The 25409-nt window shown below is 48.2% G+C and overlaps 3 protein-coding genes, 1 non-coding gene and 1 pseudogene across 5 annotated transcripts; 2 read left to right on the top strand and 3 right to left on the bottom strand.

Annotated features, from left to right (window-relative positions):
- The first annotated feature begins 5551 nt into the window (after positions 1 to 5551).
- LOC117854329 (small nucleolar RNA U3) lies at positions 5552 to 5768 on the top strand. The gene has a single exon (XR_004640258.1). It is a non-coding gene; the product is annotated as a small nucleolar RNA U3 (small nucleolar RNA).
- Positions 5769 to 6343: 575 nt separating this feature from the next.
- On the bottom strand, positions 6344 to 10263 carry LOC117852052 (disease resistance protein Pik-2-like; annotated as a pseudogene).
- Positions 10264 to 17998: 7735 nt separating this feature from the next.
- On the bottom strand, positions 17999 to 19264 carry LOC117853351 (BTB/POZ and MATH domain-containing protein 1). The gene has a single exon (XM_034735738.2). The coding sequence runs from the start codon at positions 19190 to 19192 to the stop codon at positions 18041 to 18043; it is 1152 nt and encodes a 383-aa protein (XP_034591629.1). The 5' UTR covers positions 19193 to 19264; the 3' UTR covers positions 17999 to 18040.
- Positions 19265 to 19414: 150 nt separating this feature from the next.
- On the bottom strand, positions 19415 to 22897 carry LOC117852062 (uncharacterized). The gene is made up of 9 exons (XM_034733994.2): positions 22687 to 22897; positions 22527 to 22592; positions 22334 to 22439; positions 21296 to 21338; positions 21095 to 21167; positions 20789 to 20876; positions 20089 to 20145; positions 19915 to 19993; positions 19415 to 19810 (listed from the first exon to the last, which is right to left on the bottom strand). Exons 1-9 carry the CDS (start codon positions 22758 to 22760, stop codon positions 19797 to 19799), a joined length of 600 nt encoding a protein of 199 aa, XP_034589885.1. The 5' UTR covers positions 22761 to 22897; the 3' UTR covers positions 19415 to 19796.
- Positions 22898 to 23037: 140 nt separating this feature from the next.
- LOC117852064 (uncharacterized) lies at positions 23038 to 25213 on the top strand. Of its 2 annotated transcripts, XR_004639729.2 has the most exons (4): positions 23038 to 23284; positions 24394 to 24526; positions 24639 to 24793; positions 24969 to 25213. XR_004639729.2 is itself a non-coding variant. In XM_034733996.2 (3 exons), the coding sequence occupies exons 1-3, from the start codon at positions 23106 to 23108 to the stop codon at positions 24693 to 24695; spliced, it is 369 nt and encodes a 122-aa protein (XP_034589887.1). In that variant the 5' UTR covers positions 23038 to 23105; the 3' UTR covers positions 24696 to 25213. The 2 variants fall into 2 exon arrangements, 1 of the variants encoding a protein (XP_034589887.1); XM_034733996.2 differs by having other exon boundaries at positions 24639 to 25213.
- Positions 25214 to 25409: the final 196 nt, after the last annotated feature.

The following is a 25409-nucleotide window of genomic DNA, read 5'->3' as shown; positions in this document are numbered from 1 at the left end:
GCAAAAGAGTTAACATACTCCCAAATCTTTTTGGCAACTATACAGTCAAAGAACAGATGCTGAACGGTTTCGTTCTCGTCATAGAATTGGCATTTCAAAGGCTTAGATATGTTTCTTTTCAGAAGATTATCAACTGTCATCAATTTATTGTTTGACAGAATCCAAAGAAAGACCTGAACTCTAGGTGGAGTATGCACCTTCCATACTGATGGGACATAGACAGGCCTAACGCCCCTGAAACTGATCACTGAATAGAGGGATTGGGAGGAGTAGACTCCTTTACCGTTATATCCAGACCAAAGCATCCCCCTCCTCATTGTATCTTACCCCGGTAACGATCTCCATCTCGTACCATCTATGCATTAGGTATTCAGAGAAGTTTCTTCTAAAGTTCAATTTTATATTTACTCCATCCTGTTGTACATACATCTATGGATTCACCAGAAGGTTTGAACATTCTCAAATATGGTGCTGTACACCGAGACGCATCTGACATGGAGATCATAGCGCTGGGAGGTGTAGTCTATATGGAAAGGCAGGAATTAGTCGAGAATTAGAAAAGTACTCGCTGTAACAAGAGTAGAACTCCTTTAGTCGTATCCGACTAGTATTCTTGTAAATCAACCGACCTGTAACCCTGCCCTCGACTATATAAGGTGAGGTAGGTGAGGCAGGGACCCCCTTCAAAGCAATTCAATCTAACCAACACACAGGATATAGGGTATTACGCTATTCAGCGACCTAAAACTATCTAAATCATGTGTCTGCGTTTACCTTCGAGTTTCTGATCTCGACGAGCCTACCAACCAAAACACTACCTCAGGTATCCTCCTCGGTAAGTTGCCGAGTCTAAACACCGACACATCCTAAACCTCAGCCAGCGTCACACCTATCTGGTTGCAAATACAGAAGAGGTCCCAGAATTGCACCGCCAAAGGTGCAGTTCCAAACCAGGTATCCTCCCAAAAACGTATTTTGGTCCCATCACCCACCTTCCATCTATATCCAAATTTTAGCGCTTTTGCTACCCATATTACACCCTTCCAAAAAAGTAGATGTTTGAGAGTGTGGGAGACAAAAGATACTTGTTGCATTCCTAACATACTTCTGTTTTATGATGCTGTGCCAGATTTTATCCTCCCCCATTATGAACCTTTTTACCCATAACCCCAACAGGGACAGGTTAAGGTTTTTCAGGTCAGGGACCCCCAGCCCCCCATCCTCTTTTCTCATACTGACCATTTGCCAATTGGCCAGGTGTATTTTGCCGTGACCCTCGTAGTCATTCCAGGGACAGTTTGCCATGTGGGAATTAATAATATCCAGGGCCCATTTGGGGAATTTAAAGAAGGACATAAGGTACACCGGGATACTAGCTAGGCAAGTTTTGATTAAGACTAGTCTCCCAGCATAGGACAGGAGCTTCCCCCTCTAGCCCGCAATCCTTTTGACAATTTTATCTACTAGAGATTGCAAATCCTCTCTTCTAAGCTTCTCGTAATGCAAAGGGATCCCTAAATATTTTATTGGAACCCCCCCCCCCCCCCCCCCCCCCCGAGGGGGGGGGGGGGGCAGCCGAAGAGCCTCCTAAAGCTCTCTAATTCTTGGTCTTCCATATTCATAGGAATAATTTCAGTTTTGTTATAACTAATCCTCATACCCGACATAAGCTCGAAGCAGGTGAGGATCCACTTAAGGTTGCTTTTTCCTGATTATTTTCTAAGAAAAGAATTGTGTCGTCCGCATATTGTAAACTAATCACCCCACGAGGAATAAACTCCACTCCCAAACCTCTGATCATACCATGATCAGTAGCTTTTTTTCATCATTTTGGTTAGAACATCTACAACTAAATTGAAAAGGATGGGAGAGAGAGGGTCTCCCTGCCTGAGCCCTTTTCCTGTTTCAAAATAATTTCCTTCTGCATTATTTATTTGGACTCCAACAGAGCCATTGTGAAGGATTTTCCTAATCCAAAGTAACCATCTTCCCCCGAAACCTCTTTTGTTCAGAATGTCCATGAGGAATTCCTAGTTCACTTTGTCATAAGCCTTTTCATAGTCTAGTTTCAGAACTACACCAGACTGCCCTTTTTGGTGCACACTATGTATAATTTCTGAGCAGTGACAACACTCTCCAAGATATATCCCCCTTTGATAAAAGCCGTTTGATTACTACTGATCAGTCTACCCGCTACCGAATTAATCCTGTTAGTGAGCACCTTAGTGAAGATTTTGTAGCTGCAGTTCAGCAGACTAATAGGGCTAAATTTATCCACAGTACAAGCATCATTTTCTTTCGGAATCAAAGTGATAGCCGCAAACTTAATTCGGAAAATATCTAGATTACCACGGTAAAAGTCATCAAAAAGATCCAGCAGATCGTGTTTCAGGGCTCCCCAGAATTGTTGATAGAACATAAAAGACAGACCATCCGGCCCTGGAGGCCCATCAGAGTACGACTCAAAGACTGCTTTTTTAATTTCTTCTTCAGTAAAAGGTGCCTCCAGCACCTGATTTTCTTGGTCTGTTACCTTGGTCTCCTCCTCAAAGAAATTTTCGTTCACACCTGTCTGCCCTCTCCTCATGTTTAAAAAGATTTTTATAGTAGTCGGTCGCAATTTTTTGTATTTCTGCAGTGCTAGTGGCAGTCCCCTCGGGGCCTTCCATAGCCTGAATCATTGTTTTCCTCCTTTGGTTAGCTACAGTCTGGAAGTACCTAGTGTTCCTATCTCCCTCCTTAATCTCTTTCTCTCTAGATCTTTGTCTAGCTTTTGTTTCCTTGGGGCCGGGGCGCCGCCTGCTGTCTCAGCCATAGCCACAGATGCCCCGGGCGGCGTTCACGACGCCGTCGACGTCGCAGCACCGATGGGGCCGCGTCGCTGACAACTGGCGTGAGTATCTCCAGCTTCATGCCCGTCCCATAGCGTCACCAGAGTGAGCTGCTCTCGAAGGAAGCAGCTGCGAGAGTGCCAGCGTCCTCGAGCAGAGGCGCAGAGCGGCCGTCGCCGTCGGCCTCCGCCGCCGCCGCGCCGTGCTCGCGCGTTCCACACGACCTGGGCCTCAGACCACCGGCCCTGCGGGCTGCGGCTCCCAACCGACAAAACGAACTAGTCCGATCGCTATTCTGCCGAATCCGAGCCACAGGTGTTCGATCGGACGGCCCCAGGGACCCAGAGGGTGGACGGTATTTCAAATACCGTCCACCCCCAGAGGCCAGAACCATGGCCACGCAGCTCCTCGGTTCGCCAAAGCGCCACCACGTTCCAGGCTGGTGAAGGCCCGGCTTGAGCCGCCGCTCGGCGCCGGCGCGTGCACGGCGCGGCGGCGGCGGAGCTCAACGGCGACGACTGCTCCGCTTGAAGACGCTGGCAGTCTCGCCGCCGCTTCCTTCGAGACCGCCTCACCCTGGTGATGCTGTTGGACAGTCTGCAGCTGCACATACTCGTTCCTGTGGTTGTGGGGCGTGAACGCGTCAGCGACATGCGGCCGGCACCGGCAGCCGGCGCGACGAGGCCATCGCCCAGCAGGCGTCGCACCGGGCTGGTTTCCATCGTCCCGTGGTGTTGACGCCGGAACTTGGTCGAACCACCGCCGGACTAGGCCCGCGGAACAACACCCGCGCGCCAGCGCCGCCTTCGAGCAGGACAGTGTCCGCCTTCGTCCCTCCGAGGCTCCGACCAAGTACAAGCGGCATCGAAGAGAGCTACGAAGCTTTCGTCGTCGACGACGTCGTGGAGGCGGCCGAGCTGGACAGGTGCTCCGTGATCTCACGATGGATAACGCGGCGTGCCGCACTACGATCCGGTGAGCAGCTAGAGCCTGGAACGCGGCCGGTTTGCTCCGGCAAGCTGTGGAGCGCAGCAGAGGCGGCGCGCGCGGTGCCCACGTCCGGGCTGGGGGTGGACGGTATTTCACATACCGTCCATCCCCTGGGTCCCTGGAAGCCGTCCGATCGCACGCCTGTGGCCCAGATTCGGTAGAGCAGCGACCGGACCTGTTCGTTTTCTCGATTGGGAGCCGCAGGGCTAGCCCAGGTCGCGGATCGCCCGAGGATGGCGCAGCGGCGGAGGTCCACGGCGACGGCTCTGCTGGTGTGACTTGTTCGCCGACACGAGCTTGGCGCAGCGGCGGAAAACGGTTGGTGTCGTCGCCGCTCGACCTCGCGGAAGGCACAATCGCATCTGTGAGCCGGCGCCGGGCGCGGCTCAAGCAGGGGTCATGCCAGCCGATGCGAGCCCCGGCCGTGGACTCGACGGATCCAAGCACGCTGATTGAACCCTCTTTGAGTCTTCGACTACCACAGAGAGCTCCGAAATTTTTCGGTCGCGCGAGCAGCAGTGCAGACGTGCAGCACCGGGAACGCGGGGGCGCTTTGGCGAGCCGAGGAGCTGCGTGCCCATGGGCCTGCCCATGTCCGGGGTGGACGGGAGGCTGCCCGGGTTGGGGGACACATGGAACGTGCGACGGCGCGGCGGCAGCAGGGCTCGGCGGTGACGATCGCTCTGCTCGGCTAGCAGCAGCGCATGCCCGCGGCACCCCCGGCCACCGCGCTCCCTCAGCCAGCTGGTGGCGCCGTCGCCCCCGGCCGACAGCCCCAAACTGGTCGAGCCGCCGTCCTAGCTCGACCCGCGGAAGGCGGAACGGGCCGCGCGCGCTAGCGCCGCCCTTGAGCCGGGCAGTGTCTGCAAGCGACCGCGACGACGCGGCCGTCTTGGTCGACGTCGTGGTCTGGTGGAGGCGGGCGATCGGGCTGTCTGTGCAGCGGCACCGCGATCTCACGGCAGATAACGTACGCGTGGAGCACTAAGATCCAGCGAGCGGCGCCCGGCCGTGCTCCGGCGAGCCGTGGAGTGAAGCAGAGGCGGCGGCGCCTATGTCCAGGCTGGGGGTGGACGGTATTTCAAATACCGTCCACCCCCTGGGTCCGTGGGAGCCGTCAGATCGAGCACCTGTGGCCTAGATTCAGCAGAGCAGCCATCGGACTCGCTCGCGTTCTTGATGGGCCGCAGGGCGGTGGTCTGAGGCCCACCCAGTTCGTGTGGATCGCGCGAGCGTGGCGCAGCGGCGGAGGCCCACCGCGACGGTTCTGTCTGCTCGAGGACGCCGGAAGTCTCGCCGCCGCTTCCTGGATAGGCAGCTCGCTCTGGTGGCGCTGTCAAACGCCGCGCAGCAGCGGCAGGAGGAACTAGAGCCGGTGTGGGGCGTGGAACGTGCGCCGCCAGCCTGCTTGTCCGCGAACACGCACTGACGCACACCCCGGAAAGGCGGCGACGTCGTCGTCGCCGGGTCCCGGCGGCGATGCCTCGTCGGCCGGTAGCCGACGCGCTGGCGAGTCCATCGTTCGGTCGGTGCTACGCGGTGGGCCAAGAGCCCAGAACAGAGGAAGTCCTGTAGGATGCAGCCCAGCAGGACAGAGTGCTTCGCTTCCTTCCGCCGCTCTGGGCTGAACCCGGACGAAACCTGGGCAGGTAGTAGGTTAACAAAGTCCCACCTCGGAAGCATGGGGAACTGTCAACCAGCTTATAAACGCAAGCCTCGCCAAGTGCGGCACGACCTTACTTGAACAGGATCTGTTCTATAGGATCGTACCGCTGCATCCTTGACTAATAAGGAGGCAAGCACTTAAGCTTGGTTGATGACACATGATCTGTGGGTCAGAGCGTGATTAACGGCCAGGGTCGGGCTTGATCCTGATCTGCGGCTGTAGAGGATCGTTCTCGGTCAGGCAAGCCTGGCTGAGGTGGCCTACAGATTGTCTGACAGGCTCTTTTTTTCTCTCTCTCTCTCTCTTGCTTCGCACAATTCTCCGGCCTCAGGATTTTTCTCTCTTTTGCTTCTCACACAATTCTCCGCCCTCAGGATGACGCAGGTTTCTACGGTGAACATTGAATCACCAATTTACATGAAAAAAATTTGCCATGGAGCTCTCAGTTGTATCATCTGTGCGTCCTGACCAGCATTCTGACACTTCCGAACCGTGAGTGGAACTATGATGCTTCAGCAACAGACTAATAAAGCAATCACCAACCTTAATTAAGCGATCAACATATGAATTAGTTCACAGAAAGGTTTAGGTCACATTCACATACATCGGAGACTATGAGACACATGGGTTTAACGCTCAATCAGAATTTCAGGATGAAACAGATTAGTCCAGGGTTCACTTGAGTAACTTAAGCTGCTCTCAAGTTTTCACTTGCCAGAAAGGTGCACTAGCGGTGGTGCAAAGTAATTCATAGCACTTAAATACAATGGACTGAACTGCGCATTAGCTTTACGTAGTTGTATCTGCTACTAGAACACTCACAAACCTTTGATAAATGTTGCTTAGTGTTAAGTAGTTAAGCGTATTCAGTTACTCTATTCCATTCGTCACCGATAACTCTTGGAGGGTTAGGATGTGTCTTCACGCATGCCACCACTTTATTCACCACGGATGGTATGATTTTACCAAAGAACTCCATCTCCTTCAGCTTCTTGAGATTATTGAGACCGAAGATCCCATCCTTAGGTTCTCGCAGGAATGACAATGTCAGTCTCTCAAGATTGGGAGCTGCACCTTCCTCAAACCGCACCTTGTTAATGTTCTCCAGATCATTAATAACTAAAATGCTGAGTTTTGCATATTTACCGTGGGGAAATATTATGCAGTCATCAGTATATGACTTGTGATAGAACTTGAGGCAGAGCAGATTTGGAAGGTCTGCGAGAACTTTGATGGCCTCGGCATGTAGTCCAGTGTTTCGAAGAGTAAGCCTGGACACACTTTGAAGCGACGATATCCAAGGAGGTAGATTCTTCAGCTTGCCCGTGAGGCCAAAATTAGAGATGAGTAGAGGAGGTGAGTCTACAGAAGCTAGAATGTCCAGTGGTGAGCTATGCTCCTTTTCATCTAGAATGTGAATGGAGAGCGAGCGAAGAGAGCTCGCCAGCTTCCCCAAAGAATTGACGAATGCCTTCCAATTCACTTCCACATTGCGGAAGAGAACATTAAGTTTCCTTAGCTTTTGCAGCATACTGATCTCCCGCAGTACCAAAGACTGCTCCTTGACCACTATATGGGAAAGCGATTGCAGAACTGCCATGTTCTTGATCACCAAAGGAGCAATCTCTAAACCCGAGCAAGGCTTCAAGTACTTCACGCTAGCTGTCCTTGTAAGGTGCATCTTGTGCCCAACTAACATGTGCTTTATACAACTGAGCTTGTTTGCACCTGGTAGTTTCTTGACAAGTGTTGCTCTAATGTCCAGCGCCTCCAAGTGTTTCAGATTTCCCAGTTTTGGTGGCAACTTGCTGATATTGGTCTTTCTGAGGCTTAGATACTTCAGCTGAAAAACATTGCAGATACACTCCAGAACGTTCATATCCAAGTAACTGCAGCCTTGCATGTCAAGTACCCTCAGCAGCCTTAGCTGTGGAAAGAAGAATGGGACTTCCTCAACAGAAGCTGACATTGTGAAAGAGCGAACATGAGATACACTTGCTCTTGTTTTTTGCATCAATTTGTGAGTACTGTGGATGGAGAGCTGACGAATTTTGTCATGGGAAACCAATGTGCTTCCCTCACATAAGAACGATGCAAAATTCTCCTCAAGTGACTTAGAGACGATGACTTCTAGCATTATATCATGAACTCTGCAGGTCCTCACCTTTCCATTCCAATCAATTCTCACGGGCTGTACAAGGCTTCTGGCTACAAACTCTTCAAAGTAACTTTCTGCGATCTGCTCCATGCTTAAACCATGTCTTTGGCTAACAAAACCTTCAGCTATCCACCTTCTCACCAAAGGCCCCCTCTTTATCACATAATTTTCAGGGAAAATCTTAGATACAATAAGCAGGCCCTCAGATGGTACGGTAGATCATCATAGCTCAGGGTCAAAACTTGCTTTGCACCTTCCAGAGTATGATTGGTTTCAAGTTCAGAGCCCAAGTTGTCACAAACCTTCTGCCACTCCTGCTTGGTTGTATTTGTCTTGCTTGCAAGGAGGCTACCGATGCTCAATATTGCTAAAGGCAGGCCTCCACATTTCTTCAAAATGCAGTTTGATACTTCCTCCAACTCATCATTTGGTAATTTATCTGCTGAGCCAAAGATCCTCTTGTAGAATAATTCCCGTGATGTAGCATCTGATAATCGTGGGATTTTGTAAATCCAATCATGGGGGTGAGAACAGCATATTTTGGCCACATCTTCATTCCTAGTTGTTATTATCACCCTGCTACCCATCTTATTGTAAGGCAGTGCACATTTGATGCTCTCCCACGCTGATATGGTCCATATGTCATCAAGGGCAATAATGTACCTGTAAGACAAAGAATAGGATGTTAACAGAACTTGACAAGCTAGGAATATTCAACAAAGTTGAAATTAATTTTTTTTGCCTAACAAAAAAAAATTATTATTGAGCTGCATGCTACATATAATAGTTTGGAATATTGGATTCAGATGTGAACCATGAAAATCAGATATAGACGTGATGGACAAATGATGTGTAAGTTCAATATGCTCCTTTTAATTGCTTATGAGTTGGAAGGTCCGCTATCTAGAACAAGGTAGATAAGTAGTAGCCAGATATTCCATGGTTCACATCTGAATCCAATATTCCAAACTATTATATGTAGCTGAGACTTGATTTAAAGAATGATAAGGGGGAGAAACTAATGATCTTACACACCCTAATTGAAAATATTTAAAAACTATAATCATTTTTTGCCAGATAATACATGATTTTACATCACATCTTTGTACACTTTAGCTACAGTTAACAGCTAGCTGAAAGTGATATCAGCCAGTCTGCAATTAAAAAGTGATATCAGCAACAGGCAACAGAGGAACAAGGTGGCACCGCCGCAGTTGACTTTCCAAATCAAACCAGGTACAAGTATATATATGTAAGAGCATAGGAATCAATGCATAGGTCATTGCTCAACAACATTTTCATTATAGAAAATTAGAGTAAGTTTACCCTCAAAAGGTACGCCATTATTCATTTATTTGTGTTCAACTTTTCAGAAGAATACACCAATCAGTTGATTCTTTAACGCAACAGAAAATGTATGACAGATCACTACTAGGGGGAGAAATATAACAAAAAACAGCCGGAGTACCTTTTGTCTTGTAAATATCGCCTGAGCTTCTCAGCCAGTACTGCAACCTCCCGCTTGTCGGTTCTCTCCAAGTTTTCATCTGTGAAATGGCCATGCTTGCCTCGCGCTATTGCCATTGCCTTGTGTTGTCGCTGGATCAGCTCTCTTATCATGTGCTGAAACAGAGTCCTGATGTTGAAGGTCTGAGACACAATGAACAATGGACAGCAATGAAAATCAGCGCCTTTCACCATAGGACTCTCACACCCCATCCTTGCTAACGTGGTCTTGCCGAGGCCACCAAATCCAACGATGGCTAGCATGCAAAGCTGGGTATCATTTTCCATCAGCCAGCTTACAAGTGCATCCCTCGGTTCATCAATGCCTACCATCTCAGCCTTTTCTGTAAAGAGAGCATGCAGCTGTGGATCAAGGTGAAGAGATGCATGCTTTGTGAGTTGTGGGATACCTCCTCTATGTACGGTCCTTGGAAGCACCACATCATAACGTGATCACCGTTCACCAACATCCCGGGCACGGGCCTTCAGTTCTTGTAGCTGGATGGCAATGCGGCGGCGGCAGACTAGTGTGCTGAGCATACTGATTAATTGTCAAAGGAAGCCCATTCCTGATGGCTCACCTAGATGATGGATGAACTCATCAATGCAGTCCTCAGCATCATAGGCAATCTCTCTCACTTGCTTCATCCAGATTCTCACTTGGCCGTCAGGGCCCTCTGACATGGCGAGGGTGCGGAGGAAGGCATTCATGCTCTCGAGCTCATCCTTGATGTATTGCATCTCTCCACGGATGCCCTGTAGCAACCAACTTTCATGGGAGAGAAGGCAGCCCAGCTTGCATAGAAGACTCCTAACCGCGCCCTCAGTCAAGCTGAAAATAGCACCTTCCATGTCTTTCTACAATGAATCGGAATGCAGATGCTTCTGCAGTTGGAGTTAGGTGCTTAGGCTACATGTATATATAAGGTTCAGGTTTGCAAACCTCTAATATGTAGCAACATAAGGGTATTCTGGACCATAGTTTCCAGCTATTTCCGGTTCCTATAGGCCATAGACTTTGCCTAGAATCCAGAATAGTAAATTGCTGAAAGGAAATGAAACTGATGGCCAGTTAGTGATGACAAGGCAATGACATGACACGGAGATTTCAGTTCGTGGCTAATGGACAACAGAATCCCAACACATTATGTCATGGAAATTTGAGTTATGTTCAACTTTATTTATCATAATCTCCTGAGCTAAACATATAAACATCTTACGAATAAGCAAAAGTGATTATTGGTTAATGCTTTGGTCAACTATAATCTAAATGAAATGCTGAAAGGTAAGTGGCAATGGACACTCAAATAAATTAGTTAAATAGAGTGACTCAAAAAGAAACACATACAGACAAACTCACCCTCTAAGCAACTCCAAGTAAGTAATTGGCAATATCGCAATGCAACAAGAAATGTAGAAAAACATATTGGTATTAAATAGACACAGTTATGGAGGCGTATAAAAAAATATACGCTATAAACTCATATACAATATGATTTAAAAGTAACATGAAAGTGTCGTACCCAATAAGCAAGACCAAGAAAACGGGACTGAAAAAAAAAGGTATGGAATTGGCAATAATGCATAGGTTGACAATGAATAACCTGACATGGGTCGGTAAAATGTTCAAGCTCCAGACAATTAGGATAGCCACCAACTGCCTGAGTGAATTGCTCTCCACACTACTAAATCTGTCCCAATCAGGGTATCAGATTAGGTATGATTCTCGTTTTAACAGCACGGACAACATAGGTAATGTCATGCACCAATATTAGTAACATACTAGGAGAAAAACCAAGCAACTACACAATAAATAACTAATAGAGAATACCATAGATAAGAATGCTTACCTCATATCATACGTGGAGACAACAAGGCACCTCTGTTGTTACCTAAGATCTAATGTTATTTAGTTAGATGGAAGACAAACAGTACCGAACCACACTAATCATATGATTCAGTATAAACCCTAAACGAGTAGCTACTTCGCCGAGTGTAAAAATTTTGCCGAGTGCTTTCCTTCGAGCACTCGGCAAACAACCTTTTTGCCGAGTGTATTAAACGCGACACTCGGCAAACATATTACACTCGGCAATAAGGTCGTTTGCCGAGTGCCGTAAATTCGACACTCGGGAAACCTCTCAGTGACACTCGGCAAAAGTCCGACACTCGGTAAATCAACGGCGCGTGCATCGCACGTGCGCTGTCCGTCACCGGACTGGGGCGGCCGTTAGTCCTTTGCCGAGTGTTGGACTCCGACACTCGGCAAAGAGGCCCTTCGCCGAGTGCCACCCTCCCACACTCGGCAAATCCAGAAGGTCGCCGAGTGCCAACACAAGACACTCGGCAAACGTGTCACTTCGCCGAGTGCCTCACCCTGGACACTCGGCAAACATATCACTTCGCCGAGTGTAAAAATTTGGCACTCGGCGAAAAAAAAAAATTTCGTCCCCCGACCTCCCCACTTTTTCTACTCCCCATGTAGGAGATTTTGTAATCCATAATAAAAGTTGGTATATTTTGTGGTCTGTTTACTATTTTTAATGAAATGATTGCATTAATAGGAATTTTTTTATTCATGTCAGATTTTAACTGCAGGTACATGAAATGATGGTTTATAATCAGTGGAAAAATTATATCCATATTATGGAGTCCGGATTGAGTTCTCAACCAGGAAATGAAAACAAATTTTCAACATTGTTTTTAAAAAACACGACCACGAACGTGTGGTTGAATGGTTGTTAAATTCTAAAAAAAGAAAACGAAATCTGAAAATCACAAGATTTGCAAGATGTCATGATATTATGTGTGGAGGCTGTGGTAAAAAATTGAGAAGGTTTCGCCCAATTTCTGACATAGGATGCTTAGAAGCTGACTCATCTCCTGGAAGGATTCATAGAAGTTAGAGAGGACACAATAAGATTTATAGTCCAAGTGACACTTGAGTTAAGGTTTGGCTTCAAATCTTTTTGTATAGGCAACATACAACACGGATTGGTTCGTGTCAAAATTTGGAAATTTTTCGGATGCGTTTACTATTTTTTATTGATTAAATGCAATTATAGATTTTTAGTAGATATAAATGCAATTTGCGCTATAACTGCATGAAATAATAGAACATTATCTGTAGAAAAATAATTTAACCATTGTTTGAGTGATGTTCACACGATTTTGCCCAAGTATATTAGAAAAAGATCTGTAAAACAGGTTGTCGAAGAAGGTACATGAAATATTAGTCTATTTTGCCGAGTGTATAAAAAAACACTCGGCAAAAGCTACCTTACCGAGTGTTTTCCACAGACACTCGGCAAAAAGGGGTACACGGGCCCACCTGGCAGTATTCTCCTCCTCTTTTAAAAAAGAAAAGCGTGGCATTGCCGAGTGCCTTGGATCTGGCACTCAGCAAAGAAAGCAGGTTTGCCGAGTGCCAGATCGCAGGCACTCGGCAATGTACCTGGCAGGTCGAATTTCGTGCGCCAACAGGTTTAAAAAAATGAATATTTACTTTGCCGAGTGCCAGATCCAAGGCACTCGGCAAAGCACCGGATTTTTAAAAAAATGAATGTTACTTTGCCGAGTGCCAGATCGCGGGCACTCGGCAAAGCGCCGGACCTACGTTTTCAGCCGACCGCCGCGCGCGGCCCGGCCTGATCTATCCCAAAAACGAAACGACGCTCCTCTCTCGCCCGCCGCCGCCACCCACTGCCCGCCGCCGCCGGCCGCGCTCGCCCCGGTGCCCTCGCCCCCGGCCCCGGCGCCCCGCCGCCCCGACTCCCCGCGCCCCCAGCCGCCCGCCGCCGCCGCCCGGGCCCCGGTGCGCCGACGCCCGCCGCTGCCGCCCGGGCCCCGGCGACCCCGCCCCCGCCCCCGGCGCCCCGACGCCCCGGCCCGGCGACCCCGCCCCCGACCTCGGCGCCCGGCGCCCCCTGCCCGGTGCCCCGGCCCACCGGCCGCCCCCGCCCCAGCCCCGGCGGCCCCGGCCCCGGCGCCCCCTTCCCCGCGGACCGCCCCACCGGCCGGCCCCGCCCCGGCCCCGGCCCCGGCGCACCCTGTCCGGCGGCCCGCCGCTAGTGACGTCGTCGTCGGAGGAGGTACCTTCCGCGCACACCTCTAGTGACGAGGCGGAGGTACAGCAGGAGCAGGAGCAGGAGCATGAGCAGGAGCAGGAGAGGGAGGCAGGGGAGGAGGCAGGGGATTCGCAGTCCAAGATCTGGTTGCGAGGTCCCTCGTCCCTCCCGAGGCGACCGATCCCTCTTCATTTACGCCCACTGATTCAACCCACTAGGGCAAAGTAAGTTCCTTTACATATTCTCAGTACTTTTGATATGTTGAAATTTACAATAGAAACTAATAATGTATATTACTCACTTGTGCAGGAGTTGGACTAAGCTCAGTGGGGGTGCCCACAACCGTAAGGTCAACGGCATCATCGGTCTTTTGTGTAGGCTACACTTCCCCGGTCTAGTGGTCTTCGCCGGACAGGAGGAGCCAGCCTACACGTGGGACCACTACGTCGCCGCTGCCGACGTCGGTGATCGTGACCACAGGCAATTTGCGAACAAGGCGGAGCGGGTGAAGGCCGAGCTGTGGGTAAGTATTCGAAGCACTAGATTGCTTAATACACAAGTTTCGCTAGACATTCTTGAAAAAATACTTGTTTGCAATGTGTCTATACGCAGGACTTTTATAGATGCCAGGAGGGATTCGAGGCTAGGGCGGCCTCTGTCATTGAACAAGCCGCCAAGAAGCTCGTTAAGGACATGCACTACGAGGCGCGGGTTCAGGCCATCATCGACTTCTATGCTGAATATAGAAGGATGAGGGTCAAAAAAGAAGAGGCCAGGACAATGAACCTGACCAAGGAAGAATTCATGATGGTACGTACAGAAAGTTAATATTTAGTATTTCTGAGATTAATTACGCTTTACTTCTTTTGTTATATGTCACACACTTGATGATGTAGGTGCCTCCGTGGTGATGCCGATCCTTTACCCGGTGCTGGGAACAAATGGTGGACGTGTGGTTGCAGCCCGGGTGGTTGGAGAACCACATTGCTTGCCGGGAGCGGCGTCTGCAGATGCCATATGCACCACACCATCAAGGCAGCCTGAGCCTTGATGAATACAAGGAAAAATGGGTACGTGAATTCATTTCTTTATTCTCACACATAATGCACATAATACTGCATATTTTGTAATCCTTTTGTATTTTTGCCGCAGATGTCATCACATGAAGGCCAGGAGTGCTCCCGGTTCAAGGCATGGGTTATGTCCAAAAAGGGCAAGGCCTCGGCAGACATCGACTTCAACCCGGAGGACCCGCCCGAGGCATATAGCCATCCCAGCATCCACAACCGCGTCACCGAGTACACAGCAATGGCGAGGGAGGTTCATGGGCCAGAGTTCGATCCGAGCTCTCAGGATATTGATCCTGAAATTGTGATGAGGGTGGGAGGAGGGAAGAAGCATGGCAGGTACTGGATTGGAGATAGCGTGATCGACATTGCCAGTACTCCCACCCTCTCCCAGATCCGAGCAAGGAGCACGGACTCGAGCCCCGCGATACGGGCACGGCCTACCGCTGCACAGTTACAGATGCAGGCTCTGCAGGTTATTCCTGTTTCTTTAATTTTTCATTCATTTTGTACATATCTTGGCATTGGCAATAAGACATTGGGATGAAATATTGTAGGCCCAGGTGGAGGTAGAACGGAAGCGCTGGGAGGAACTAGAGGCGAGGATCGAGGCGGATCGGCAGCTAGAAAGGCAGAGGACGGAGCAGATGTTCCAATACATGCAGAGTGTCTTTCACAGTTTAGGTCAGACTCCACCACCTATGCCACCGAACCTATTCCCGCCACCTCCACCACCTCCTGCAGCTACTCCTGTGAGTCACTCTCAACCTTACAATCAATCTAGAGTTAAACTAGAAACTATAGGCACTACAGACTTACACTAGAAAAGTGACTAATGCAATCTCTATAACTTTGTGCAGAATCAACCGGCGGCGTCCAATGCAGAATCTTCTTGGGGGCAGTGGCCACCTGCACATACTCCTCAGCCTCCTCATCCACCTCATCCTCCTCAGTGACTTGTGAACTAGAGGTGTTAGCTGTGGTAAAACTTGTGAATTACCTGTTTCGACGAGAACTTGTGAATGTTATTTGTGTGCTTGTGATGCTTGTGGTGCAATTTATATGCCTGTGGTGTAATTTATATGCATGTGCTTCTCTGGTTGTTTTTTTGAGAGGGGTCTTTTATACGTAACATTTTTGTTTTGTAGGAGGAGCTCGGGCACTTTGCCGAGTGTTAACACTCGGCAAAGAGGCCATTTTCTGTTGCATCGACGTCTTTGCCGAGTGCATTGCCAAAACACTCGGCAAAGGCGTCATAAAATTTTTGCAGGATTGGCCCGTTTGCCGAGTGCCAAGAGGAAGGCACTCGGCAAAATATGCAACTTTGCCGAGTGCCACTAGGAAACACTCGGCAAACGGCTGAAAGAAATCTGGCGAGTGGGGCCTCTTTGCCGAGTGCCGCATAAAATACACTCGGCAAAGATATCCTGTTTGCCGAGTGTCATCTGAAATACACTCAGCAAACTGTGTACCTTCACCGAGTGCAACGTATAAATACACTCGGCAAAATTTAAGGGTTCGCCGAGTGTCTGCCGTTTGACACTCGGCAAAGTAGCTGTTACCGTCGTTGACCGTTATCGCCTTTGTGCCGAGTGTTATATTTTCCCGAGTGTTTTGTGGCACTCGGCAAAGGTTTTGCCGAGTGCCCGATGGTCGACACTCGGCAAACCCACTGTTTGCCGAGGAAAACTTTGCCGAGTAGAGTTACACTCGGCAAACTCTTTGCCGAGTGTATTTGGCCCTTCGCCGAGTGCCTGGGGCACTCGGCAAAGTTACTGTTCCCGGTAGTAGCTACCTTGATATTGGGACCACAAAAGTCAAAACTATTACGAAATAAAGGGGCAATTTCTTGCTTGAACTTCAGATGAGGTCCAGTCTTGCATTGAACTTCCAAGAGAACAAAACAAATTCAACATTTGAACCATTCGTGAAGCTGACATCATTCCGTTCGGTTAAACAAACATTTCGGAGTAGTTGATATGAAAGACCACCAGTACCTGATTCGTGAGTTGCTACGCATTTCATCAAGCAACTCTAGCGCAACTCAGGGGGGGTAAGGTCGTCGGACGCGAAGCCAACCCGACCCAACAGCACCAATGCGTCATGGGCACTGCCAGCGATGCCATGATCACAAATGCACACCAAACCATCCACTCCCAGCTTCTAGTCGCCAGCCCTGTAATATACTCATCGTGCACCAGTGCACGGAAAACCCTCGAGAGCAGCCTGCATCCACGCCATGCACTCGGTGAGGCATTTCATCAAACACCTGGTTTCCTGGAGCACGGGGCCCTGAAGACGGTTGCCCAGCTAAGGCACCGTCCGAATTCCGAAACGTACTCGCCCTCCGACGCCTGCGCACAAGACGCACTCGAGCGGCAAGGATGTGGCGCCCCCGGCGGCAAGCAGTCGCCGGCATGCCGTTAACGGCACGTCGGCACGGCGCCGCTGCTCGCGCGGTAATGAGGCCGCGCGCCTGCTCGCGGAGTCGCGGTCAGCATCTGGCTGGCTAGCCTGGCCGAAGGCGGCGAATTTTTTGGGCTCACATCCACACGCATGTGAGAGTGAGCGAGGGAGCTCACTAAATGGGCCGCATAGCAAGCAAGAGCAACCGTGGGCCACTTATCCAAAATTGGGCCGCTAGGTAACCAAACCCTAATTGGAATTCGATCCAACCCTAATTGCAAGCAATATCGGCCCGCGAACGCAGCTCTATCGGATTGTGCGCTGAAACCTGACTGAGAAGTGTTCTCCGAATTTTTTTTATTTTTTATTTTAGCATTTTGCAAAAATATATAGTCGGATGAAAAAATTGCAAAACTAGTCTACTGTCGCCGGCCCAGGCGGCGGTTGGGTCGGTGGAAAAGCTTTACCGCCGGCTGGTAAACGGTACACCCCTCCGCACCATACTTTCAAAAAATTATAACTAATTCATATCAATTTGGATGGAGATAAACTTTATATGAAAATTGTAGATCTCAACGATTTTTGGATCTGAAACTTGTGTCGATTATTTGAGCACCAATATGACATCAAATGAAAAAAGTTTTAACAATCGAGATCTAAATTTTTAGATCTGAAACTTGTGTTGATTATTTGAGCACCAATATGACATCAAATGAAAAAAGTTTTAACTACAAAGTTGTAGATCTCATCGAGATCTACAATTTTCATATAAAGTTTATCTCCATCCGAGTTGATATAAATTAGTTATGATTTTTTAAAAGTATAATGCGGAGGGGTGTACTGTAACAGGTCTCCCGCCGGCCCAACCGCCACCTGGGCCGGCGGAAGCGCCTTACCGCCGGCCCAGCCGGCGATAGTAGACTAGTTTTGCAATTTTTTCATCCGACTATATATTTTTGCAAAATGCTAAAATAAAAAATAAAAAAATAAAAAAAGTTCAGTGTTCTCCGATGGTCGTGCTTCTGATGGGAAACTCGCATTCAGCAGTGCACAAATGCCATGGAAGATCCTCTCAGAAACATTGACGTGATTTTTTTTGAACGAAATTAACGTGAATTTTTAATTCACGGTGATTTTTAATCACATGCAATGCCTTCTCTCATGCATCATTTCGTCAAGGAATGAACATTCAGAGCTTCTGCACATCTGAACCATCCAGGTCTACATTACAGTTCATGAACCTAGCGTATATATTTCTGAAAAAAGTTAGGTCACTATAAATGCTATAGTGCGCAAGCTTTTACAAGATCCTTCTCCAGAAACTAAATAAGGGCAAGAGACATGCATGTTCACCTCATGTAGCTTTGCAAGCACTTGGCAACTCTCTCCAGCATATCTACCAGCACAGCCGGGCATACTCTTTTGAGGTGCGCGTACCCCTGGCTTGCCACCACGTTACCTATCCCGTTCGACGAGGCGATGAACTCAGCGCAAGCGTCTCCGAGAGCCCTGCATTGGTGCTGATCGGCCAAAGCCAGCATGGCAGCCACGTTATCGACGTGGAGGCTCTGGCAGAGGACGTCCTCGCACATCAGCTTCAACCTCTCCATGGCGTACCTGTCCGCAGCCACAAGCAAATGCTTAGTCATTTCCTTGCTGTCGTCATCGGCGTCGTCAAACTCTCCCATGCCAGGCATCGTGTCCGTGTACACGAAGTGGAGCAACGCCCTGAACACATCAGGGTGCATCTCCTCGACGGCTATGCATAGCTGCCCGCCGGCAGCCGTGTCCTTCTCCGCCGCCGCCGCCATCGGCCCGAAGAGCTCCGCGTTGAAGACCGGCGACCGCGCCGCGAGTATGATCTTGTGGACGGGAAACACCTCGTCTCCAACCTTGAAGGCCACGTCCGATCCTCGCTTCTCCTCCAGCAGTCTGCCAAGGTTCTCCGACAGGTCCGGCGGCGGCACCTGAGGGCGGCTAACGGCGGCGGCCTCTTCCTCCACGACCCGTGGTTCGTTGACGATGACGGTGAGATCGCACTCGATCACGAGGCAATCGTCGCGCAGGAACGTCGACGCCTCCAGGTTCTTCCTCTTCTGGATACAGGGCGCGCCGACGGCGGCGGCTTTGGAGGTGAACGACAAGGGCGTCACCTGGTTGACGAGAACCGTGGAGCGCCCGGTGGCCTGATCGACCAGCCTGAAGTCGAAGCTCGCCCGCACCACGGCGTTGGCGTCCTTGGTGCTCATGAGCTCGAGGAAGACCGCCACCCAGTCCGCGTGATCCTCTGACGAGTCCCACCCGTCGGGGTAGAAGCAGATGGACCAGTCGTGGCCGCCGACGGCGAAGGTGGCGGAGCGGACGAACTTGCCGACGCCGAGGCCACGGTGGAGGCTGTAGCCGGCGATCTTGAAGGCGTGCGTGCCTCGCGCCGTCTCCAGGGCGCTCGTCGACGCCGTCCGGGTTCTTGGCCTGCTGGTCGGCCGGGATGCTGCTGCCATGGTTGCTGTGCAGTTTGTGCGACGGCGACGAGGAGACGAGGGAGGACACGGGTGTGTTTTGTATTGGCAAGGTGGTTAGGTTCTTGGGTAACTCGTTTTGAGATTGTTACAACTACTTGATGTAGTCGGCTGCGTGATAAGGGACTGACACGGACCCGGAGTCCTTTTCGTTCCTGACACGATTTTGGCTGAACTGCACCAATAGCACTTACGAGATCAAACTTCCAAACGATGTACGCTATTCTTTCCAAACAGGTTAGTTCTGAAGAATCAGATCATATGTTGAGCTCAGATTGAACATGTAGAAAGCTACAGCCTACAGCACAAACAAATACAGCTGGGCTGCCAAACCAACGGTGGAAACTGAACCTCCAGCAAATTACTCTGGTCAAGATTGTAAACAGAAACTATTACATTTCGACAGCAAATAGTAACATCATGGGCCGGTACAAAATTTTGTAAGTTGTTACAGCTGGCTCAACATGGCACACCGGCATTCTTGTCCATGACTTGGTCCAAGCGGCAGCTCCAGGCAAAAACTGTGACAACATGGGCAAGCATGAGTGCGACAGTGAAGTTCGCCATCTTCTTATGTTTGTGCTCATCAGATTCTTGGCGCTGCAAAAGGATCAGAATATTGCAAGCTTAAGTAGTTATGGTACAAACCAAGGAGAAAACAAAAGGAAGACACAAATTATCTACCCAAGGAACATAATGCATACCTCCACCAATGGTAGCTTCAGGAAGCCGTTCTATCGAGTACCTGTGTTGTGTAATATACATGATTGGAACACCAGGAACCTGCAAAATTGAGAAAATGCACGTGTTATAAGGGTACGTGCAAAGCTTCTGTCATATCAGGATCCTGAGCTGCATGCAGTAAACACTAAACATACCTTCCTTATCCTCCTTTTCAAATCTCTATCACATGTAGCAACAATGTAGCATTTGTGCTGTCATATAAAACGTATGGTTTAGAACAACTGAATCGAATGCTTGAGACATAAACGAAAACGAACAAGGGAGCTATTGTGAAGATTAATTATATAATCCAATGTACTCTGTAATTTAGATGCCACATGTATACATGATATTTTAGAATAGAAGAAGTTCAAGGGGGATCTAAAGAAACAAGTGCCCTTATTGTTCAACTTCGGAACAGATATGGTATAATCTTCAACTTAAATAACTATAATCAGCTGCCTCTTTCAAATGTTGGCTAAAATGTAAATATTAGCCAAAAGGAAAAGTTATGCTTTCAGAAGTTTGCAATTTTAGAAGGACACAACCTATATTTTAATAACTCGTACATTTCTCTGAAAAGAGTTCAGAGAATTAGTAAGGTACATTACAAGTACATACAACATTACTTCACTTCTCTACCCAATGTCCACACTCCATATTAAGCATATAAAATATCTCAGCAAAGTAAATATGGAGATTATACAGGAAATGATAATGTAGAAAAAGTCGCAAAGCACCTAACAAGAGTTATCCACCAAATCTCCTATAAATGTTAGAACTTAACAGGGTACTCCTTGGAATTCCTCAAACTCCAACAAAATAAAACAATGATTTAAGAAGGTCGACTTTTACCTGAGTAACCCTATCCACAATGCAGTCATCAGCATAAGTCCCCTTGTGTGTGCATGCTAATCTTTGGAACCTAGGGTCCTTGGCAATTCTGTAAAAAAGGTAAAGTAGGTTATACAAACAGATGAAAATAAACTGAAAGTACCAAATATAATCACAGGAAAATGCAATAAACATTTTTGTGTGAGTGGAAGACAAAGAGTATGGATACAATGAAAAAACTAGATTAAACCCTTTCTATGGCAATGGAGCAGATAATGCCAAAAAAGTGCATTAAACAGCACAGTATGGCAACATAATTGAGCACACCTCAAGGCCACGCGATACTTCTGTCCCAGCTTTTCAAGCTCAGCCATAACACAGTCAGTGATACACGGGGTGCCTTCATAACAAGACACAGAATTTGTTACCAAAGGCATATGCAGTCAATAAGATGTTAAAGGGATACATGGATACCTCAAGTTGCTAGAAAGATGATGCGAATGCAAGATAACAGAGTGACATGCTTACATTTTGCATAAAGGCAGTCCATCATTCCTTTCTCCAAATCCAGCTGCACAGGGAAAATAAAAGATTTAGCCAAACAGATTATTGTTTATGCTCTGGCAGTTAGCTTCTTTGTCATGTGTGCTAAACACAACCCCAAATTAATGGATTCCACCCGGGCTCATAAGGAATATCCGTATTCCATAGACCATAGCAAAGACATATAATATGGGAAGACATGTGGTGATTGTCACAAGTAACAGTTACAACATGATTCCAAGTGACCCAGCCTCAGGGATGAAAGTCATTGTTCGTGTTGCTAAAACAGGTTACAGGTCACCCTTTAAATTAAACCCTAAATTGACAGCCAGCCTAACTATTTGCTCTGTGGCAAGTCGCAGAGCTTCACAAAAAATTGAGAGTGGGGCATGCTAATTACATATTGAAAAAAATCCTTTGTTGAAGGAGACAGATGATCATTCATACATAATAAAAATATATACATCATAGTGGAGTTTTCCATGGTTTAGGGGGTAAGGACCCAACCTGACCTCCATAAAGCTCCACCAACTACATTTGCTTTTGCGGTCAATAAATGTTTCAGTATCTTCGTATAAATATATCCATGTTAGTGTTGCTCCTTCATACATATACATGTGGATTATAGTGTTCTAAATGCTATAACCAAGTGATATTGCAAACCCTGTTTTAGTGACAACCTAGCATAGAGATCAGCTAAATTTTTGGACAAGCACCTAAAATCCAACTTCTGCTTGGAGAACGTTGTATGGATTTAAACTTCTAATGATGTAAAACAACAAAGCCTTAGGAAGTTAAGAGTTCTAAATGCTATAAGCAAGTGAAATTGCCAACAACTGTTCTTGTGACAACCTAGCATACAGATAAGCTAATTTTTTCAACAAGCAACTGAAATCCAACTTACATTTATGTAACTTAAAAATGTTCAAACTGTTTGCCGACCAAATGAAGCAGCCAGCAAGATTATGTTGGTCACACGGAACCAATTAACAAAAAAAAACACAAGCTAATTCAACAGCAAACCTTGTTCTGGATGGAAAAGTTGATGAAGTTGGTGTCCACAATCACCCGATAAGGCGGCCCCAGCGCAGTGTTGTAGCTGAAGAACAGAGCCGACGAAACTTGCGGCCTGCGCACCATATACCAAAACGGCATAACCAATCCAAACAAGCATACGAAACTGAGACCCAAGATCACATCGCAGACAGCTACTCACACATTCCGGCCGAGCTTCTCCTTCTCGGCGTCCTTCTTATTGTGGTTCAGCACATCCTGCTTGTACCTAACACACACAGAGAAATTAGGGTTTTGGGTGGCGAGAACTGAACTGCAGGGGAGCGGATGCGGAGGGGGGGAGATGGTTGCGGCTGCCTTACTTGTTGATGGTCTTCTTGCTGATGATCTTCTTCACCGCCGCGAACTTGGGCCCCTTGCTCTTTGACCTCCCCATCGAGACCCAAACCCTAACAACCGCGGGTACCTCGCTCTCGGCGGCGGCGACGGCGGCGGCGGCGGCTCCCTCTGATGCCTCTCGAAGACGGCGAGCGAGAAAGGGTTTGCGGGCTTGCGGCTTTGCGCCTCTGAGAGGAAGAAAGGCTTCTGATGGTGGGCCTAGTTGTCATAGACGCTCTTATTGGGCTCCAGCATCTTGTTGGGCCTTTTCTGCTCGGTCCAGCCCAATGAGATGTTCTCTTGGGCCGTTTATGGGAAGCTGGTTGGATCTGACTGAGAGTGTTGTGCGCCGTGCGCGTCGTCTCGTACTCTCGTCGGCAAGGGAGAGAGGAGGAGGCGGAGGATGGCGGCGGGGGCCGCGACGGCGACGCTCCGGTGGGTGCTGCAGATGCACCGGGACGTGCCGCGGGCGGCGCGGTTCTACGCGGAGGGGCTCGATTTCAGCGTCAACGTCTGCACGCTCCGCTGGGCCGAGCTCCAGTCGGGGCCGCTCAAGCTCGCGCTCATGCACACCAACGACAGGTTCGATTACCGCTCTGCGCTCTTTCCGTCGTGTTCTGTTGTTCGTAATAGTTCGGTGTTGGGAGTTGATTGACGGAATGCGGCGGAGGGGGGCGATCCTCCAGCGGCGTTCCGCCGTGGTGGTGCTACGAGCTATGAGGTTTATGTGTTCGATGAAATGCGTGTGTGGATCACTCGGTTTTGGTCAGATACTGTAAACGTCGATGGTGGCATGTGATATTGCACAGTGTGAGATGCTGGGCCTAGTTGGTTTAAGTAGAAATGCAGTCGATTTTCATCTGATCCAGCTGTGAACTTTTTTTTTCTCCGAGAACAGGAAGTGCTTTGTCCTCAAATTCTCATCCTGTGCATACAAACTGGGGTTCAAAATTCCTTCTTTTCCTTCGGCACCTAGCAGATTAGCTTGGCACAGGTTAGATGGAGTGAGCACTAAGTGATTGTTCTGTTGCACGCTTGTCCCCCCTTGAAAAGCGGTAAATTGGTATCGATTTAGTGTGCAGGAGTGCAGGACAAATGTCAATGGATCCTTCATTTCTGGGCAATGATTTGCACTTTACAGCTTACTAGTTGGCTTTGCAGGTTGAGCCTTTTTTTTAGTAAAAGGATCTTTTGTTGATGTGCTTGTTTAGACCCTTGGACTGACCATTGGATGTGTGCGTGAGTCCAATAAGTTCTGCACACTTTGCAACTCCCAAAACAAAATAGCTCTGTAGTTTATGGAAGGGGTATTGGATCTGCGAGCTTGTTAGTTCTTGAGAAAACAATGACCAAGCTGAGTGATAACCCTATATTCCAAAATATTGCTTGAAAATACACTTCATTACATTTCCATAGCTTCTTGCAGTGTTGCTGGATCAAGAACAGTTATGGTACTCAGATATTGTATGAAAACAAATGGTTAATTATTGAATCATTTTTCTCCTTGAAGCTTTTATCAGTTTTTCTTGTGGACTTAAAATTTCATCATCACATGAATATAAGATAAGCAAACACCTTATATGTTAGGAAAGAAAAATTTGCAATTGCAAAATGCATGTTCTTTAGACATTATAGCATGGTTGACTAGTGTATGAAATTGTAATTGTCTAATGTTTCGAACATATTTGCAGCAATCTTGCGTCGCAGAGAGTCTATTCTTCAATGCTATCATTCACTGTACCAGACATTAACAGTACAGTTTCAAAATTAATGGCACTGGGAGCTGAGTTGGATGGACCGATCAAATATGAGATCCATGGAAAGGTATTATGCCTCTACGCTCATAATTCCGACGTATGGTGGTTGTTCTCATGATTCCTTTGGAAACATCTTATGGCATTATATTTCCTTGGAATTCCTATTTGTTTGTACACAGGTTGCAGCCTTACGATGCATCGATGGGCACATGCTAGGCCTTTACGAGCCAGCTTGAAGAACTCATGCCACAATGAAAGTAACAAAAAGCCCCTCTAATCACTCGCAAATGACTGACTTGCGCGTTCATTTGCTCCCGACAAAAGATCTTTCGACGTAAGTTAACTGACTGGACCTGAATGTTTTCTGAAGTGCCAGGGCTCCTTTGTTAGCAAAATCATGTGTAGATAGCGTACGGGAACAGAGCATATGTTTCAGTCTCTGCCTTGTATTGCTGGCTGTGCTGCACATTTTCTCAAACTGAATGCACCTAACAGTTCATGACGGTCAGTTATTTGCAGCTAAGTCCATCAAAAGTAGTATCTCCGGTGGTTTTGCTTGGTCGTGAACTTGGATGGGTCGATCTGGCAATGTATCTAATTCAACAGTAGTATCCCTGCTCATCAGTGCAATGTATCGCCTTTGGATATCATGTAATTGAAAATCTGATATAAGCACTTACTGCTTTGGCAGTTGTACGCTGAACAATTGCTTTTCACTACAACATCCTTTCTGTATCCGATTAAACTTGCAATCTACTGCACTGGTCTGTTCTTTCTTCACTTCAGTCATCTTGGGTGGCCTCTTCACTTGAGGTTGCCAGAATGGAAACTATGGTCCTGCAGATAAAACGCATTACGCTTGCCCCAGCGCGTGCATAATCCATGCGACTGCTCTTCTGTTCTTGGTCTCGAGAGCATCATGGCTGTACGAGCATGGCACGCTTCTCATG

The sequence above is a fragment of the Setaria viridis genome, chromosome 4, assembly GCF_005286985.2.
Source record: "Setaria viridis chromosome 4, Setaria_viridis_v4.0, whole genome shotgun sequence".
NCBI lineage: Eukaryota > Viridiplantae > Streptophyta > Magnoliopsida > Poales > Poaceae > Setaria > Setaria viridis.
The sequence above is the reverse complement of the archived record's forward strand: the minus strand, read 5'-3'. Positions and strand labels throughout refer to the sequence as shown.

Coding starts and splice junctions, on each gene's coding strand:
- LOC117853351 (XM_034735738.2), bottom strand. CDS start 19,192: ATGGCAGCAGCATCCCGGCCGACCAGCAGGCCAAGAACCCGGACGGCG.
- LOC117852062 (XM_034733994.2), bottom strand. CDS start 22,760: ATGGGGAGGTCAAAGAGCAAGGGGCCCAAGTTCGCGGCGGTGAAGAAG. Junction 21,339..22,333: donor ACTTTTCCATCCAGAACAAG/GTTTGCTGTTGA, acceptor TTCCCTGTGCAG/CTGGATTTGGAGAAAGGAAT. Junction 20,877..21,094: donor AAGTATCGCGTGGCCTTGAG/GTGTGCTCAATT, acceptor CCTTTTTTACAG/AATTGCCAAGGACCCTAGGT.
- LOC117852064 (XM_034733996.2), top strand. CDS start 23,106: ATGGCGGCGGGGGCCGCGACGGCGACGCTCCGGTGGGTGCTGCAGATG. Junction 23,285..24,393: donor CTCATGCACACCAACGACAG/GTTCGATTACCG, acceptor ACATATTTGCAG/CAATCTTGCGTCGCAGAGAG. Junction 24,527..24,638: donor AATATGAGATCCATGGAAAG/GTATTATGCCTC, acceptor GTTTGTACACAG/GTTGCAGCCTTACGATGCAT.